This window comes from Thalassophryne amazonica, chromosome 7 (assembly GCF_902500255.1).
Source record: "Thalassophryne amazonica chromosome 7, fThaAma1.1, whole genome shotgun sequence".
Classification (NCBI taxonomy): Eukaryota; Metazoa; Chordata; class Actinopteri; order Batrachoidiformes; family Batrachoididae; genus Thalassophryne; species Thalassophryne amazonica.
The window spans coordinates 91,700,507-91,719,946 of NC_047109.1; the positions used below are offsets into that span (position 1 = coordinate 91,700,507).

At 41.0% G+C, this 19,440-nt stretch overlaps 1 protein-coding gene across 1 annotated transcript in view; it reads right to left on the bottom strand.

Moving 5' to 3' along the window:
* Positions 1-5,594: 5,594 nt before the first annotated feature.
* Positions 5,595-19,440, bottom strand: part of LOC117513499 (IgGFc-binding protein-like) — a 51,636-nt gene continuing 37,790 nt past the window's right edge. The window contains exons 16-21 of the mRNA XM_034173671.1: positions 17,695-18,268; positions 17,387-17,586; positions 9,993-10,373; positions 9,596-9,879; positions 6,038-6,082; positions 5,595-5,936 (exon numbers count right to left, since the gene is read on the bottom strand). Coding sequence (XP_034029562.1) covers positions 6,073-6,082; positions 9,596-9,879; positions 9,993-10,373; positions 17,387-17,586; positions 17,695-18,268 — 1,449 coding nt within the window. The 3' untranslated portion in view covers positions 5,595-5,936; positions 6,038-6,072. The remainder of the gene's footprint in view (positions 5,937-6,037; positions 6,083-9,595; positions 9,880-9,992; positions 10,374-17,386; positions 17,587-17,694; positions 18,269-19,440) is intronic.

Below are 19,440 nucleotides of genomic sequence, written 5' to 3' on the forward strand. Positions count from 1 at the left end.
TATTATAATAGGACAGCAGGTTGTGAAGCATTGATAAATAACAAAATTTAATTTATGATATTTACATCATAATGAGCAGCCTATATACAACACACCATTGGAGAACACAGGCTCTATGCCTGCTTACTGGCTGATTGAAAGGGTGCTGCCCCATCAGCAGTTAGAGCTACATCACTTTTTCAAATGATCTGCAGAGTACCATTGTGATACAGAAAACATGCGTTTGCCTGATACATTATGATCAACGCTAGGCAAGTGATACACATCATGTACACTCGACACTTTTATGTTGGGAAGGTGTCGTAGCACGGACCCACAACAGGGGGCGCAAATGAACGGACAATGAGTAAGCCAAAAGGTAACAATTTAATGTTGTGATAATACACAACGAAACGTGTCGTAATTTTCACAGTCAATAAACACCAGGTGATGTGTGGGCAGGCTCGAAGATAGAAGACGCCCGACGAGAGAGAAGCCGCGTCCCACACGGCCTCCACCACCAACGGTCTGAAGAACACCGGAGCCGCCAAGTCCCGAGTCCCCAGGTGGCCTCTGTCTTCGACTGTCGACCCTGGTACTGCTGGCAGAAAGCAGAAATATGATGTGTGAGTGTGAGTCCGCACACTCAGTAATTTACAGTCCAGACACCGTTAGGAGGGAGCACCTCCACCTCCAAATCACACACACTCGTGCAGCTCCTGTTTGTCCCTCTTCTGGGTCTTCACAGGAATGCGACTGCACACAGAACAATGTTAGACAACGTATTAGTCAGCAGAGAAATTACCTTGGTATTGGTAGTCGATTTCTCGGCGGAGAGGTGGAGTTGCAGTCCGGCTTTTATGGTGGTGATGATAAACGAGTGACAGCTGGTGCAGAGGATGAGTGACAGCTGTCACTTCTTCTGGGTCTGGCGCCCTCTCGTGCTTGGAGCCCGCACTCCAAGCAGGGCGCCCTCTGGTGGTGGTGGGCCAGCAGTACCTCCTCTTCAGCGGCCCACACAACACTTTTATTTTTAGAAAATGTGCAAATGTTTAGAAATACATGTACAAATTGCAAGAAAAGACAAAGCTTGATATTTTATCCAGTAAACTTTTAAAGTTTAATTTACAGCCTTCCAGTAAACTTTTAAAGTTTAATTTACAGCCTGTGGTTGAAAGCTCTCTGCTAAGAGCGAAAACCTTCATTCCAAGATGAAATAGGCTGTATTCTGATATTATATCATAGTGATTGTGTATAGGTTTTATCAAAATTCATGTGGATTGACCCCCCCCCCACCCCCCTCCCCCTTATCAGCCACCAATGCCTGGCATGGGGAGAACCCATCCTTGTTCCTGGGGACAGCATTATGAAGAGTTTACCCTGTATTTATTTTGAAGTTGATAAACATAACGCAGTATTGGCCATTAGGTACAGAAAAATCTCAATTTGAGGGTGCATATTGCCATAATGATTAAACCAGACTTAAGGACTATTTTTAAGTAGGATGGCATATCTACTCATTCACACATGATGTCAAATATCATGGGTGTAATATTGGTAGAGGGGAGTATGGGGATAACAAAGCACATGGAAGAAAGTTACTTTGTATTGAATTGTGTATTTATATTCTTACAATCAAAATGTTCAGTATATGATTAGTCAGTAAATGACAGAATACTCACATTTGTTTTTGCTATAAACAGGTCTGAAAACACTAAAGTTTGTAGAGTTGTTCAAATCTTTTCAAGGAGAGTCAAACAGGTTTGTAGCACCCACGTGCAGCATGTGCAGAGAAAGGATGCATTCATGTCAAGGGGGATATTTGAATCTGCTTGGGTATACAACCAAGCTGGCATGCACACCCACGCTATGTGTGCTAGCCAGCAGCCAGCAGCAGATAGCCCAGGAGTCTGGGCTCTCTTTATAGCAGTAGGCAGGCTACTGAGCTCCTGCATATATGCATAGGGCCAGCGGCCAGCTATTAAAGCTGAGAGATTTGTGCTGGAGTACAACTGCCACTGAGGTACATATGGTTCAACTGTATGTATCAGATTATTGTTAATATTGTTGTCTTAATATAAATTTTTTTTGTTTGAAAATAGTACCAGGTTGTAGCCCATGTCATCGTGGTTCAGAATATGTAACTTTGGGGTTCAACTGTATGTATCAGGTTATTGTTAATATTGTTGTCTTAATACTAATTTTTTTTTTTTTTGAAAAAAGTACCAGGTTGTAGCCCATGTCATGGTGGTTCAGAATATGTAACTTTGGGGAATTCACCTTTTGTAGTTTTAGAGCCTGTTCCGGACAGACAAAGACAAAACTGTATGTATCAGATTATTGTTAATATTGTTGTCTTAATATTAATTTTTTTTTGCAAATAGTACCAGGTTGTACCCCATGTCATGGTGGTTCAGAATATGTAACTTTGGGGAGTTCACCTTTTGTAGTTTTAGAGCCTATTCCGGACAGACAGAAAGACAAAAGTAGCCATTTATGTATATAGATTCTATTTTGTCATTTGATTTTTAAATGGATCACAATAGAAATAAGTGTTTTAACTTTCTTGTGCCATCCATGCATTTTTAACATATTTACAGTTATGTATGTACATTGGACTTTTTTATATAAAATCATGCACGCACATAGATGATTCACCGCCACTTGCTGGATTGGTGTGTGAGTCCAGAATGTAATTATCAATGTCCATTGTTCAGTGTTGTTAGCTAATGCCCATAGTTTCTCCAAAAATATTAGTCCTATCAATGTTCCATGCACACACACAGAGCTTTTAGTTTTTTCTGCATTCTGCCGCAAATTGTAAATGGACTGCATTTATATAGCGCTTTTCCATCTGCATCAGTTGCTCAAAGCGCTTTACAAATCATGCCTCACATTCACCCCGATGTGAGGGTGCTGCCATACAAGGTACTCACTACACACCGGGGGCAATAGAGGATTAAAGACCTTGCCCAAGGGCCCTTAGTGATTTTCCAGTCAGGCTGGGCTTTGAACCGAGGATCTTCTGGTTTCAAGCCCAATGCTTTAACCACTAGATCATCACCTCCCCCAAGCAGGTGCTTTTATTTTTACACATCCACAAACAGAGACAGTGGTGGAAGACAACCACACTACACTTCTCACTTATGGTAATGGCAACATAACATTAACTCAACTGACAAAACCAACTGAACTACAAAAACACAGTAAATCAATAACACTAACAACACTGTTAAACTAACATGAACCACGATAACATTTAAAACCACAAAACCCAAACTCCCATGGTGCATTGCAACACACCGTCCATTGTTCACTGTTGCTAGTTAATATCGCTCATTTCTCCAAAATATTAGTCCTATCAACTTTCCGTTCACAGCGTTCATCCTTGATCCAAAATATATAAGCACACCAAACAGCAAATGTCAGCTCTCCCCTAGTTTCTCCATGATCAAAGTCATACACACACGTACATACACGCTATCCTTTTTATTTTTTCAAAAAATAAATGGATTTGATTCATATGTTTTTACGTCAGACAAGCTTGAACCCTCGTGCGCATGCGTGAGTTTTTTCACGTGTGTCGGTGACGTCATTTGCCTGTGGGCAGGCCTTGAGTGAGGAGTGCTCCACCCCGCCCGTCGGAATCTCTTTGTCTGAATAGCCGTTGCGGATGGCGCACGTTGCTTTATCAACATTTTTCTGGACCTGTGAGGAATATCCGAGTGGACACTATTCGAGAAATTAAGCTGGTTTTCGGTGAAAAGTTTTAACGGCTGATGAGAGATTATGGGGTGTTTCTGTCACTGTAAGGACTTCCCATGGAGCGGGACGTCGCACAGCGCTTCCAGGCGCCGTCGTCGGCCTGTTTCGACCTGAAAACATCCTAATTTAAGGCTTAATTCACCCAGGACATTGTGAGAGAACAGAGAAGATTCAGAAGAGGCCGGCATGAGGACTTTATGCGGACATTCCACTGTTTAAGGACATTTTGTAAAGACGTGCGCGCAAATTCGCCAAGTCATTTCCGTGACGACTCGGCGAATCTGTGTGCGCCGCGACAGGAAAAACACCTCCGTGTTGAAAACGATTTGGAAAATTCAGGCGGCTTTTGATGGCTTTCAACAAGTGAGTAACTGAGAAATTGTTTAACAGCTTGGGCATGTTCCAACTTGGCCGTTAAGATTTCCAACAGAGGTGTTTTTTCTGTCGCGACCCCCCGCGGTCGGGTCTGGCCCGACATGCGACTCTGCCCGCATTCTTTCATTACTCTACTTTTAAGATTAGGCTTAAAACTTTCCTTTTTGCTAAAGCTTATAGTTAGGGCTGGATCAGGTGACCCTGAACCATCCCTTAGTTATGCTGCTATAGACTTAGACTGCTGGGGGGTTCCCATGATGCACTGAGTGTTTCTTTCTCTTTTTGCTCTGTATGCACCACTCTGCATTTAATCATTAGTGATTGATCTCTACTCCCCTCCACAGCATGTCTTTTTCCTGGTTCTCTCCCTCAGCCCCAACCAGTCCCAGCAGAAGACTGCCCCTCCCTGAGCCTGGTTCTGCTGGAGGTTTCTTCCTGCTAAAAGGGAGTTTTTCCTTCCCACTGTCCAATTGCTTGCTCACAAGGGGTCGTTTTGACAGTTGGGGTTTTTCTGTAATTATTGTATGGCTTTGCCTTGCAATATGAAGCGCCTTGGGGCAACTGTTTGTTGTGATTTGGCGCTATATAAATGAAATTGGTTTTGATTTGATTTGATTACAAAATGTCCGTTAACAATGTCCGAATAAACTCCTCATGCTGACTTCTTCTGAAAGTTCTCTGTTCTCTGACGACTTACTGGGTCAACAGAGCCTGAAATGTGGAAGTTTTCAACTTGAAACGGCGAGACGCTGCCGTCTCGAAGCGCAGATCGCCGTCAGGCGCCGTGGGCCGTCCTTAAAGCGACACTACCAGACCAAAATCTCTCATCAGCCGTTAAAATTTTTACCGAAAACCAGCTGAATTTATCGAATGGTGTCCACTCAGTTGTGCCTTACAGTTTTTGAAAACATTTTTATCAAACAAAGCAGCAGTCCCTGAGCCATTCCTAAACAATGAAAAATGACGAGAGGGTGGGCCACTCCTCACTCAAAGACTGCCCACAGGCAAATGACGTAACCGACAGGCGTGAAAAAACTCTTGCATGCCCACGAGGGTTCAAGTATGTCTGATGTAATCACACGTGATTTAAATCCATATGGTTTTTGAAAAAAATAATAAGGTACGTTACTTTTATCACAGACCTCGTAGGTGACACTCAGAATGACTTATGACTTGCACAGTTTTGATTACACTGTGAGATGCCTTCTTTTTGGCACCAGGTCTCAGCTTATTCATCAATGTGTTAAATTAGAAGTGTGTAGTATGATGTTTGAGAATCTGAGTGATTATCAGGCTGTTGAAATTCATCTAATTTATTGTTTGATTTTAAATGCAACTCTCAGGTTTGTACAGGATTTCTTGAGTTCTGCAGTCACAGTCGTGACCATGAGTGAAGTGCTGCAGCTTTCAGCAGCTATGGTGGATGCAGCAGGGCCCCATGAACATTAATAATAAAAAAAAATCTGCATACACAGTGCTGCTAAAGTATTTATTGTCAGAACAGTTAGAAGAAAACATTTTTTTTGCAAAATGTACCTATATTTAAACCATGAAAAGTCCAATATGAAATGTACGAGACAGATTATTATTAGACTTTCTATGTCAGTATCAGGCCTGTGGGACTCTGGTGATGTTGGTTGTTGGTCCACCAGATGGAGGTGTTGCTCAAAAATGATCCATAATTTGTACGGCACAAAAATGAACAGAACGGACCTTCAGTTCACAATCTTTAACATATCAAGAATCAATAGGAAGTAGAAAAGTAGGAATAAGACACAACTTCATCCAAATGACTTCACAGGCTCTTCTTCTTCATCCTGTGCAAAGGATGTAAAACACAAAGATGTCAGTAAGCCACATTGTGCAGAGATTTGGTTCAAGAGAGACATGTTTTTATTTAGCAGAAAATGATTTTTACCTGAACACCAAAGTGTCACCGTAGAACCAACAACACTACAGGCCGCTGTAATGTGAAAAAGGAAAAAAACATTTAAACAGTGGAACAAAATCTAATGAATTTTACTTTGGCAGAACAGAAATAAGCAGCACTTGTGAAATACTCCTCTTAAAGGGGTCATATTTTGAATCTTTTCAACAAGTTAACATAAGTCATGCCTCTGTGATACCACAGCCCCCCCCCCCCCCAAAAAAAAACTTGTATTCTCCAAAAACAGGAGTCATAAGGAGATGACATACGGCAAACGTCAGCTCTCACTATTTTTTTGTATAATCGAAGCTATGTACATGCATGCACGCAATGCGCGCACACACACACACACACACACACACACAGAGGCCACTTGACTATTATAATATAGTATATAAGTATTATGTACAACATATATACAGAATATGTGTCCAATCATTTGACTCGTCGTGCACTTATAAACATCCCATTCAAATAAATAGTTCACCCCTATTTATAATTGTACACATAAAACCAGAAATTGCCCTGTGTAACAGAGACCAGCAGGTGGTGCTGTGCAGAAGAAATGAAGTAAACCTCACTACCCAAGGCCAAAAGATTCTGCCTGTCACCCACAGACTGTACAGACCAGTGGTGGGCACAGTTCCGATAATCCGATAACAGATAATTATCGAAGATAATGTTTTCATTATCGGATTATCTTTTTAGATAACTTTAAAAACCATTATCGGACCAACTATCTTCTGATTAATTTTTGTCCGATAACTTTTAAACCGATAAACAAAGCTGAACAGCGACAAGCATTTTTAAAATTTAAAATCAGTTCAGCACCTACCTGTTAAAAGTTTTGTAACAAATGTACAGTTTTACCCTCTGCAAACAGAAGAGCGCTGCTTCTATGAAAAACATCTCTATCCTCTGCAAACAAAGGAGAACTCATCAAAAAAAAAATAATAACAATTTCCTTTAACACCGTACTGGTATGCTGGCAATATCACCTAAGTCATCCAGTGGCATACATTTTTACCTTATGGTTCAAATTTTAACCAAACTAATTTTGGACAAGTTATTTAAAATTACTGTCATGTCTGAAGTTTTATAAATTGAAAATATCAGATATATGTTTTAGTTTTAACGTAATATGCTAATTTTTAAGGTTTTGTGAGCACATGCTGTGCCCAGCAGTGCATTATGGGTAGGATTATGTAATCTCAGTACGTTCACAACCTATAGACACTCTGTTCAGGCTCCACGGACAACAGCATTAAACTCTAGTGCCTAAAACTCTCGTGAATATATTCTCTGGGTTTATAGACGTTATTGGATTTGCGTTTGTTAAATTCCACACATTTTAAATGTAGCAGACACGGATTTCAAGGCCTCTACCGCCATCTACTGGCCAGTAGTGTTCATGGCAGTATTCGCCCTAAGTACTAAGCGTCTGGGCAACAGTAGATGGCAGTGTTCTATTTATTTTGACCCCGGTTATATCAGATGATTGTCAAATCAACTTTTTGGCTTTGCAAATGGCTTTTTTTTTTACAAATTAAGTTTAAAAAGAAAACAAAACAGCAAAAAAAAAAAAAAAAAAAAAAAAAAAACATTACAAGACAGCTCTGCAGTGTTTGCACATGCACAGTGTGAGCGGTTGGATGCTTGTAGCTTTTCAGCAGCAGCAGGATAACCTCACGACGGCTGACCAGAATAATATCAAACTGGTTTGATTTTCATTCGACCATACAATCGGCGATCAGGAGGTGGTCGTGAGATATTAAACGCAGCTTGTTACTCCATGTACACTACACGATGCAGGACGCGCGATTAACCTGAAACTCGGTCCAAATATTTCTCGTACGAATGAAAAATCATCTGAAAAAGGGCCAAAACTCGCACAGTGTAAAGCCAACATTTATGTAGACAGTACTGAGTGCACGTTTTACAACATCATAAAACGTGTGCACAGCACTAATAAATTGAGCGCACATTCTCTCCACATGCAAAACATTTTGCAATGACACTTCCAGGGCTCCACAAAAATGCCTGATTTAACAAATAAAAAATGGAATATTTTACAAAAGCACATTTATCTGTAAACACCAACACACGACACACATCACATTAACGTGTCAGTTTACATAATGAATGACTGAACCAATCAGTGTTTAGCAAAGGCATTTTTACCCAGAATCCTTTATGATCTGTCTGTGTTTGTTACAAAACCTCAGAATTAGTGCATTATTCAACATTAAAAGATATATGTTATATTTTACCTTTGTACAAATGACAGAATTGACATTAATGGAGTTATTCTATCGGTATTAATGTTATTTGTAAATCAAAACCATAAGTCAGCATGACTTTATTTTTCAAGATCTCCGCCTGACCGGAGAGTTGATTGGTAGAGAGCTGGGGTTTATGGCTGTTCTCAGAGTGTGTCTGTGCTGGAAGCTGTGTAGAAACAAGAACTTCCAGCAGGGGCAGGATGTTCAAAGACAAAAGTGTTGCCTCACTGTTTTGGTCTGTTGTCACTTTTAATTCTAGTAGAAGCCATTGTGGTGTTAAAACTCAAATTCAGTTTATTAGTAGTTGTAAATGTACCAGAGACAACATTGGAAGTTACCGGTTATCTGTAACTTCTGATACATTTTTGGGTGGTTTATCGTTTTATCTTTATCAAAGATAACTTTTCAGTTATCTGATTATCTGTTATCGAAGTTAATTTTTTGGTTATCTGTGCCCACCACTGGTACAGACACATACTCAGTGGGTGTGTCTCACAAGGCAATGGGAGCCCAAATATGGAGTTTTGTTACACATGTCGCAGAAATGTAAAATGAGCTCCATCAGGAATATTTTTTGCTTGTAGCAGTACAGTTTTGTAAATTGATGAACACTGAGGCTGTTTAACATAAAACCCCAAACATATTTAATTGTAAAAGGTTATTTAAAACTGATTCACAAATATGTACACACTATACCTTTAAATGTATACACAAACATCACTTCTTCTTGTTGCACTGTTTCAACCCCTGAAGAAAAAAAACCCATTCTCTAAAGAACTGACTTAAAGCTGAAACACAGAACACAAGAAGAGGGCTGAAATTAATATTACACTCAGATAAGTCTTAAGTGTCCTTGGATGACAAGAGGTGATTGGATTGCCAGCTTGGATACATTTTGGCCATGCCTGACAGCCTCACTTGGTTTCTAATCAGTAATTATCATGGGGGGGGGATTCCCTGGCATTTTGTAATTACATTGGGACAAATGCAATTAAAATGCGCACTCTCATTCCTGTAAAAAAGACTCAATGGAGTCTCTGTTTAGTTCTCGGTGTAAAGGGAATAAGAGGTTGAATGGGTGTATCAACAGTACCATCACACAATAAAGGGCACAACGGTGTATAAGATGAAGATTTTCATTGTACCTGTGATTTAAGGTTAAAAGCACAGAGGAGGACGGGTTGGAGAGCTGTTGCTACATGAGGATGATTTTTTTTTCGTCATATTGCTGTATTAAATTTCAAAACAATCTGTTCAAATCACTCACCACCTAGAGATTTCCTCAGCATTCCAAGAGTCAGTCACCATAGCCACATCAGTCGTGGATTTCCCGCCTGCAGTTCTCATGTCATCTTTGGCATCGTTGTTGTAGTTTCCACAGGCGCCACACGTTTTACCAGACAGACTATGATGAACGATGACGGTGACCTCCTGAGACGAGTAGGTGACCCTCAGAGCCGACGCCCACTCGATGGTCACAGTCATGTCAGAGATGTGGATGGAAAGCTCACTTGTGAGATCCTTGGGAAGAGACACTTTCTTGCCGTTGACCTGGACGAACAGAGGAAGATTGCCAAATAAGGCAGGATAAGGATCATATTGCGGATCTTGAAATTAAACTAAATCTTTAAACACTGTTTTTAATACTTTCCAGTGCCTCTTACCCAGACCAGATGATCTTTGTTTACTATGATGGAGGTGTTGTTCAAGTACACAAACACAGTGACGACCTGCTTTGCTGCACAGTGACTGCAAACTCTGACATCCACGACCACACGGAACCACAGCGCCGTGTCCTCATCACAGAGAGACGCCAATTGAAATGCCCCTGGACCTCCTACTCCTCCAGACATGCCATCAAAGGAGGTCAGGTAGCCACCAGGGCTGACCGTGCAGTAACCCTGCTTCACGTGACAATCCTGGACTCCATCTTGTACAGTACATACTTCCTCAGCGGCACAGGTAAGTTTTGCACACTTCATCTCACCAGATTCTTGGCACACACACTTGGACTTGCACTCTTTATCCACTTCTGCTTGGCCCAACTGGAAACGTATTACATGCAGTGTTAAAATAATCACATTTTTGAGACAACACATAACTCACTACATCACAAAGTTGTGACTGCTGACCTACTTCTGAAATACATTAATAGAATCTTGGGGTCCCTCTGTAGTTAATAGGACACACTGCACCAAAATCATAACAATTTAGATTTAAGTTGTTAGTGACCATCTGATGGTAGCCTGGAAATAATTTGTGCACTTCCATGACCGGTTGCAAAGTATATGGCATTCACAACAAACAGCTATGGAGGCTGCTGAATACAAAGAACTTGTGGAATGTAGTTGATAACGTTAAGAATGGAGCCACAGTTTACATGCCCTGTCAATTTTTTTTTTTTTTTGGCCAGTTTTCATTGCCTTGTGTCAGTGAAAAGCTGGATGTCCAGCAATTTCTTAGTTTTGAACTTGGACAGACCAAAATGATGGTTCTTGGTCCAGTGAGACATCGGCATCAGTGTGACCAGGGAATGCGTAACCAAGGTTTGCGTGTCATACATCACAGTGACAAAGTGAGGAACCTTGTGGTGATTTTTGATCCAACATTGTCCTTTGACGTACTCTTTAGAGATATTACAAGGACTGCTTTCTTCCACCTGTGAGATTCGTCCCATCTTGTTGATGGCTGATGCAGAGACCCTTATCCATGCATATGTCTCTTCTAGACTGGACTACTGTAATGTTCCATTTTCTGGTTTACCACAGTCCAGCATTAGGAGTCTCCAACTGGGTCAAAATGCTGCTGCCAGACTTCTGATAGGAAGCAGAAAGTTTGACCACATTACACCCATTTTGGCGTCTCTTCACTGGCTTCCTGTCCCTGTGAGATCAGATTTTAAGGTTCTGCTACTAACCTATAAAACTGTTCACAAACTAGCACCTCCCTGCTTAGCTGACATAATTACATTATGGAACAGGTCTCTGCCTCAAATTTATCTAAATTCTGGGTCTGTTAGTGAAGCTTTGGTCAAGTGGTCAGTGATCACCTTTGTATTTTCTCTGCTTTCCCGTTGATTTACTGCTGATGAATTATATCTTAAATGTGGTTTTTCCGGCTGACTGATTCTGCTCTTTTTTGCTCTGTCCGAGGTGCAGAGGGCATTGCGTGGTATTGGTGTCTGCAGACAATGGAATGCTGGATTTACCGCAAGATGCCATGCCTGAAGCTGATGCAGCATATGTTTTGATTTCCTGTTTTCTGTTTTTCACCTTCATAAAACTTTGTGAAAACCTTGTAAGTGTCAGAATGGTCTAAGCCAGGGGTGGGCAACGAGGGCCAAGACAGTGCAGGTTTTCCTTGCAACCAATCACCTCAGCAGGTGGGTTTGCTGATGAGCTTCTCCCCTCAACATAAACACCTGATCAATGAAAGCACCTGCTGAGGTGATTGGTAGAAAGGGAAACCTGTCTTGGCTCTTCATGGCACATGATTGCCCACTCCTGGTGTAAGCAGTGGTTCACCCCTCTGAGTCTGGTCTGCTTGAGATTTCTTCCTCAATATCATCAGAGGGAGTTTTTTTTCCTTACCACTGTTGCCTGTGTGCTTGGTAAGGTTTGATCTTACTTGTGCGAAGCGCCTTAAGGCAGCTTTGTTGTGATTTGGTGCTAAATAAAATGAAATAATTTGAAAAAAAAATTGTATTTTTCAATCTGTTAGAATCTTATTATTATTATTATTATTATGTCCAAAAATGTCTTTAAATTGGCTAAAGTGGACATTTAAGGTTTTTTTGGTGGTGGGGGGGTGGGCTTACCCACCCCTGGCCCCCGTGGGTCCGCCCCTGCACCAGAGGTTTGCAGAGTGTGTGTGCAGCTGCAGAGAAATACTTTGCTGTTTGTTCTTATAGACTCCCTGCTCTCAAACAAGGACACTGACGTAAGCCTGGTTCACATGACAGGATTTTAAAATTATCTTTAGGTTTCCAAAACCTGAGAGACCACACACGTGAAGATAAAAAATCATGGATCTAACAGGTTTGGTAGTACAGTGTGTGGTGTTCAGCCACACGGTAATAACAACACCACACACGAACAGATTTAACACACGAACATTTACAGTTCAGACAGGAAATCTCGCCAAAATCTCTTGAGATTAAACGTGACTTCAGAGTAAACAAACGGAGGTACTTTGTGGACTATTTAAAACAGAGGGGAAAACGATAAAAAAAGGAAAAGGAAAGGCATTTTTTAAAGAACTGGAGACAGCAAGACCACCGGACTTTCTGGTAAATCAGAACAGCTATTTTGATTTTATTTTCCGCTCCGTACGTCCGTCACTTCGCTTTCTGATTGGCTGCACATCACATTCAGCAGGCTGTGAGCTCGTTTGTGGTCGCAGGACACAACACATACTGCGATATCGGCCAAAAAACCCCAACATGTTGAATATCCCCGATTTGCGATCGGAGCGCTCCTGATGCCCTTCCGAGCAGATCAGAGCGCTCTTAACCCACCACACACGACAAGATTATCTTTGACGTCATCACGATTGTCGGGGCGTCCTTACGATTGTCGGAAGGGGAAGATCGGGTCCGATATCGGCCTAATTATCCTGCCGTGTGAACCCGGCTTTACTGGATTTGATCAGAGCTTTAATCTTTTCAACAAGATGAAGAGCGGATTTATCAATGCGACTTTTGTAGAAAAGCTGCACTCCACAGCCACTCAGAGGACATTTTTGACAGGCTGCGGTCACAATGTGGACACGCCCCTTGTCTGGAAACTTCCAAAACTCATAATGATGCAATAAATAAATAAATGAATGAATGAATGAATGAATGATTTGACGTCTTTGGAAAGAAAAATTGGACTTGTCTGATTCAGGCAAGGTTATAAAGGATCTATGCTGTCCGATCATAACTTTTACATTAACATCGAGGGCTGTATTGTGTTAATTGTTTTTTGTTTGTTTTGCCTTTTGAGGGCTTGCAGCAGCTCCACCCAACTGGTGGCACTTTAGATGACCACCAAGACCCGGCTCTGCCACGCTGCCACCAACTCACCTGCTTTGTACCTGATGTTTTGGGCTGTTGCCTGTTTTTAGAATTCACCTTTATTTTGTGGTAAATAAATCACTTACTATCTTATTCTTGTATAGACGCCATCTGTTATTGTCAATTTTTGGTTATTTTCTATACAAATTACAACATCCAACTTGAATATCAAGATCTCAATTTCAGTTTAATTTATTTAAAAGGGACCATGTACAATTAAAACAGAAATGTTAACATTTGATGCATTGCACCAGAGTTAGCCTTTGGCTAATTTGCATCTCCAGTCCCTAGACACAAATAAATATAACACATATAAATACAACACAAAGAAAGTGTTAAACATCACTCAACAGATAAAACTTATAACAGTATGTATCGTACATAAAATGCCCCTCACAAGCACACACACACTACACAATCATAGGGTATAGCAGCACGCACAGCACACACTACACCCAGTCGCACATACTCCTTGTCATAAAAAAAGAAAAAAGATGAGCACTAACATATTAGTGGGTGCATTGTTGTGAGAGTTTTAAAAGTTTTTTTAATATTAGCTTGAAAATCACCAAATGAATCACGAATAGATTTCCATTGTGTGGCCGCTTTAACAGAAAAGGCTGCCTGCCCAAATGCTGAGTAGCAAAAGGGTAGAATGCAGTCATGTATGGAAGCTATTCTAGTGGACCTTACAAAGCCACGATAACAGACAAACTTGCACAAACAGGAGTCAAGCCTTTTAAGATTCGGTAAATAGCACATAGATTTGAAAATATCCTAAAATTTTCATAAGTTAATAGATTGTACTGGTGTAGTATATTACAGTGGTGATATCTCAATGGCTTCTTGTCAAAAATTTTCAAAGCCTGTTTGTACAGGGATTCTAAGGGCCTAATTGTTGTCCAGCTAGCCTGGCCCCAGCGGAAAAAAATGAAAGCATGCAAAAATATCTTGGCAGTCTCGGTAGATAGAAAATGATCTAATTTGTCTAAATAGAGCCATCTTATATTTAATAGTTTTTGTCATTTTTTTTTATATGTTTCTTATAGCTCAAATTTGGATCCAGTATCACACTGAGATATTTGAGTTCACCCCCAATGCAGACTTTTACATCTGAGATGTTCAGTTTCATTTTGGAGAACATACCTTTAGTTTTGCCTACATGTAAAGTGAGACAGGAGCGGTGTAACCACTCAGCCACTCCAACCAAAGCATTAGTTAATTTTACAGCTGCTTGTTGAGCTGACTTTGCATGGGTATATAAAACAGTGTCATCGGCATAGACTTGCATCTCCACATCATGACAAGACCGTGGAAGGTCATTAATGGAAAGACTAAAAAGTAGTGTACTTAACACAGATCCTTGTGGTACACACTGGAATGTGCATCTTTCATTTTCACACACTGCCTCCTGATGGCTAGGTATAATAATACCCATGCAAGTGTGTTAACGGAAAGATTAAAATTGGAGAGTGGATATAAGAGCTGTATGGTTAACTGTGTCGAAGGCCTTACTTAAGTCTATGTAAGAACACAGCTCCAACAACTCTACCTTTGCCCTGCAACAGTCAAGTTAATGTCTAGCTCCTTAAGTTTAAAATTATTTCCTAGTTCCTGAACAGACTCTACAGTGAGGAAAATAAGTATTTGAACAACGTGCGATTTTGCAAGTTCTCCCACTTAGAAATCATGGAGGGGTCTGAAATTTTCATCTTAGGTGCATGTCCACTGTGAGAGACATAATACTAAAGAAAAAAATCCGGAAATCACAATGTATGATTTTTTTAATAATTTATTTGTATGTTACCGCTGCAAATAAGTATTTGAACACCTGTGAGAATCAATGTTAATATTTGGTACAGTAGCCTTTGTTTGCAATTACAGAGGTTAAACGTTTCCTGTAGTTTTTCACCAGGTTTTCACACACTGCAGCAGGGATTTTGGTCCACTCCTCCACGCAGATCTTCTTCAAATCTTTCAGGTTTGGAGTTTCAGCTCCCTCCAAAGATTTTCTATTGAGTTCAGGTCTGGAGACTGGCCAGGCCACTCCAGGACCTTGAAATGCTTCTTACGGAGCCCCTTCTTAGTTGCCCTGGCTGTGTTTGGGGTCATTGTCATGCTGGAAGACCCAGCCATGACCCATCTTCAATGAACTTACTGAGGGAAGGAGGTTGTTTGCCAAAATCTCGCAATACATGACCCCATCCATCCTCCCTTCAATACGGTGCAGTCATCCTGTCCTCTTTGCAGAAGAGCACCCCCAGAGTATGATGTTTCCACCCCCATGCTTCACGGTTGGGATGGTTTTCTTGGGGTTGTTCTCATCCTCTAAACATGGTAAGTGGAGTTGATTCCAAAAAGCTCTATTCTGGTCTCATCTGACCACATGACCTTCTCCCATGCCTCCTCTGGATCATCCAGATGGTCACTGGTGAACTTCAAATGGGCCTGGACATGTGCTGGCTTGAGCAGGGGGACCTTGCTGCCCTGCAGGATTTTAAACCATGACAGCGTCATGTGTTACTAATGTAATCTTTGTGACTGTGGTCCCAGCTCTCTTCAGGTCATTGACCAGGTCCCCCTGTGTAGTTCTGAGCTTTCTCAGAATCATCCTTACCCCACAAAGTGAGATTTTGCATGAAATCCCAGACCGAGGGAGATTGCCAGTCATCTTGTGTTTCTTCCACTTTCTAATAAATAATCATAACAGTTGTTGTCTTCTACCAAGCTGCTTGCCTGTTGTCCTGTAGTCCAGCCTTGTGCAGGTCTACAGTTTTGTCCCTGGTGTCCTTAGACAGCTCTTTGGTCTTGGCTATGGTGGACAGGTTGGAGTGTGATTGATTGTGTGAACAGGTGTCTTTTATACAGGTAACAAGTTCAAACAGGTGCAGTTAATACAGGTAAAGAGTGCAGAAAAGAGGGCTTCTTAAAGACAAATTAACAGGTCTGTGTGAGCCAGAATTCTTACTGGTTGGTAGGTGTTCAAATACTTATTTGCAGCAGTAACATACAAATAAATTATTAAAAAATCATACATTGTGATTTCCAGATTTTTTTTTTTTTAGATTATGTCTCTCACAGTGGACATGCACCTAAGATGAAAATTTCAGACCCATCCATGATTTCTAAGGGGGAGAACTTGCAAAACCGCAGGGTGTTCAAATACTTATTTTCCTCACTGTATATTAAAAAAAAGAATTAAAAGTAGAAGCCGTTTTAGCATCATCTGTTGTCTTATGCTGAACTGTGAGCTGGATATCCCCTGTATAATGGCGATCTTTCCCTGTTAAACTGTTGATATTTTTCCAAATTTCATTGCTGTTGCCTTTAGCGTCATTCATAAGTTGAAGGAAAAAGTGTGACTTGGCTATTCTCAGTTCGTTAATCACTTTATTCCTCAGGCCTTTATAAACTAAAATATCTGTCTCTCATCTGGTTTTGGTGGTCTTTTTTAGAGCAGTGTCTCTTCTTATCAGTTGCCATAAATTTTCACTGAACCAAGGTAGGTTGACCTTGCTTGTTTTTTCGATGAATTGAATGAACAGTGAATTTATCCCTACCAGCATTGATCTTAAACGTAAATAACAGACTACACTCCAGATTTTCTGAGGATAGGATGTCTCCCCAATCCAAATGATTTATCTCATTATCAAATGTGTCCCGTTTACTTTTAGGTATCCAGAAGACATCTTTGCAATGGAAAGTTGATATAGTACTCTTAAATCTGTTTTTAGTTAATTTCCTTGCCACCAGAAATAAACTGTGGTCAGACAAACCAGGAATCAATTATTGCTTTTTGTTATCCTTTCAGATGATCATTTTGAAGGAGTGGTGAGAAGGTTGGTTATAACCTTGAAAAGACATTACATTTTGGGGCACATGTGCAACAAGAACAGAAGGGCAGCAAAGATTTTATTTTATTTTTATTTATTTATTTGGAAAAATCAGGAAATAAAGAATATTATGAGAATACATTGCACTCATTGGTTTGTTGAAGCGTACCTTGTATGTTTTTCCATTATCGTAGCAGCCACACTCAGTGTCCTTAACGCATGTCTGTCCATCAAACAGGAAGCCAGCATCACATTCACAGCCCTCAGTGCAGCTGGTTGAACACTGGACGATCTCTGTGAGGCCCAGACAAGATGTGGAGCAGGAATCTGCACACACCTCATAGTGACTGTTTGCTGGGCATTTCATGGCTGCAGGAAATAATCACAAAATGGAACATGATATCAGAGAACATCTTTCATACAACACAGCTACCAATTACACCTTTTGCAAAAATAAATCTCTTTTATGTCACTTACGACAGAATGATGGTGTCCTCCAGTTTTTAATGTCTACTCCTGCCATGTGACAGTGGAAGGCATACGCTGCCACACTATCACACAGAACCTTCCAATCACCATTAAAAACACACACGTCAAACACGCAGTCATCAAAGTAGGACTGTGGGTTAACTTTACTATGGCACGGTGCAAAAGGGCCTTCAGGTGCTGTAATAATTCCACAGTAAGTGGGCTTAGACAACACATCCTTCCAAGCTGGTTCACATACGGGACACATGTTGCCTTCACAGCCATTTTGACACCACACATTGGGGATGTCAGCCATCCATGACTTCCCAAACATGTTCCCATTTTCGGCGAGTTGTCCGTTGGGCATCTGGAAGTCATCTCGGTTGTTTCCATTGAAGTTCCCACATAAGCCACACACCTTATTCTGGTAGTTACCGGGGACCGTTACTGAAACATGGTAGAATAGGTCCGTGGTGACACGTAGGCCAAAATCAGTCTGAATGACATATTTGGTGCCATGTTGATAGATCTGCACTGCTCCATCATTAAGGTTTATGGGAAGATGGTTAACAATGCCATTGACCTAAAAGGCAAATACAGCATTGGTCAAATTCGGAATTGATAATAATAAAAATAGTATTCACAATAATAGTAATAATAATGGGCAGTACGGTGGCTTAATGTTTAGCACTGATGCCTCACAACAAGAAGGTCGTGGGATCACTTCCCTCCCTTTCTGTGTGGAGTTTGCATAGTCACCCCTCCAGGAGCTCCGGCTTCCTCCCACATCCAAAGACATGCAGGTTAGGTGAATTGGAAACTTTAAATTGACCGTAGGAGTGTGTGCGAGTGTGACTGTTTATCTGTCATTATGTGGCCCTATGACAGACTGGCATCCTGTCCAGGGTGTACCCTGTGCATAGACTGTATATGCTGTGCTGAACAGAGCCTGCATGATGTCAACCATTGGTTTTCTAGAGACCCAGTGTAACAGCCCAAAGCAAACCTCCCAGCCCAGAGTGTGTACCTGGGTTGAAAGTGGGCTGGCCTGTTTTAAACCCTGGGTATAACCACCTCCCGCCACATTCAGTAAAACAATATTAAAGGATACAGTATTTTACATTATTATCACTTACTGAGGCATGGCCGGCAGCATACATTTACACTGCCTGTCCATATCCGCCCGATACTCGCCTGCTGTGCATAAAGTGATGTCATAGCATGTGCAACCCAAGAACTGTCCACAGATGATAACATGAAAAGGTGAGTGTGTGTTGGTCCCAATATGGATATTACGGATGATTTTATCATGGACAGTCCGACAATGAACAGCAGCCAAAGCAGCCAGCTTGATGAGGACGCCCTGACGAATTTGGAGAGCGGGGCAGTAGCAGGCAACACGACAAAAGTTAAAGTGAGCCAACTTTTTATATATGTGTTTGCTGGGTGTCGTGGGTTTTGAAATGACATTAAATATTGTTAATGTGTTGTGTATCTCAGTAAGTGATAATAATGCAAATAACATGCAGTTGTCATGCGGTATGCATTTTCAGAGTCCCTCCGTCCATGCCCAGTCGCACGCAATGACAGATATTCGCCCGAGTTACCGCGCTCCAAAAGCATGTTATTGTATTATTATCACCCCATATATTTATTGATTGATAAACCTGCCTGTTGAGAAAGCTTGAGTTATACTATGCATACATATATTCAAACTGTATATGGAACAGAATTTTACAGAAAAACACACAAAAT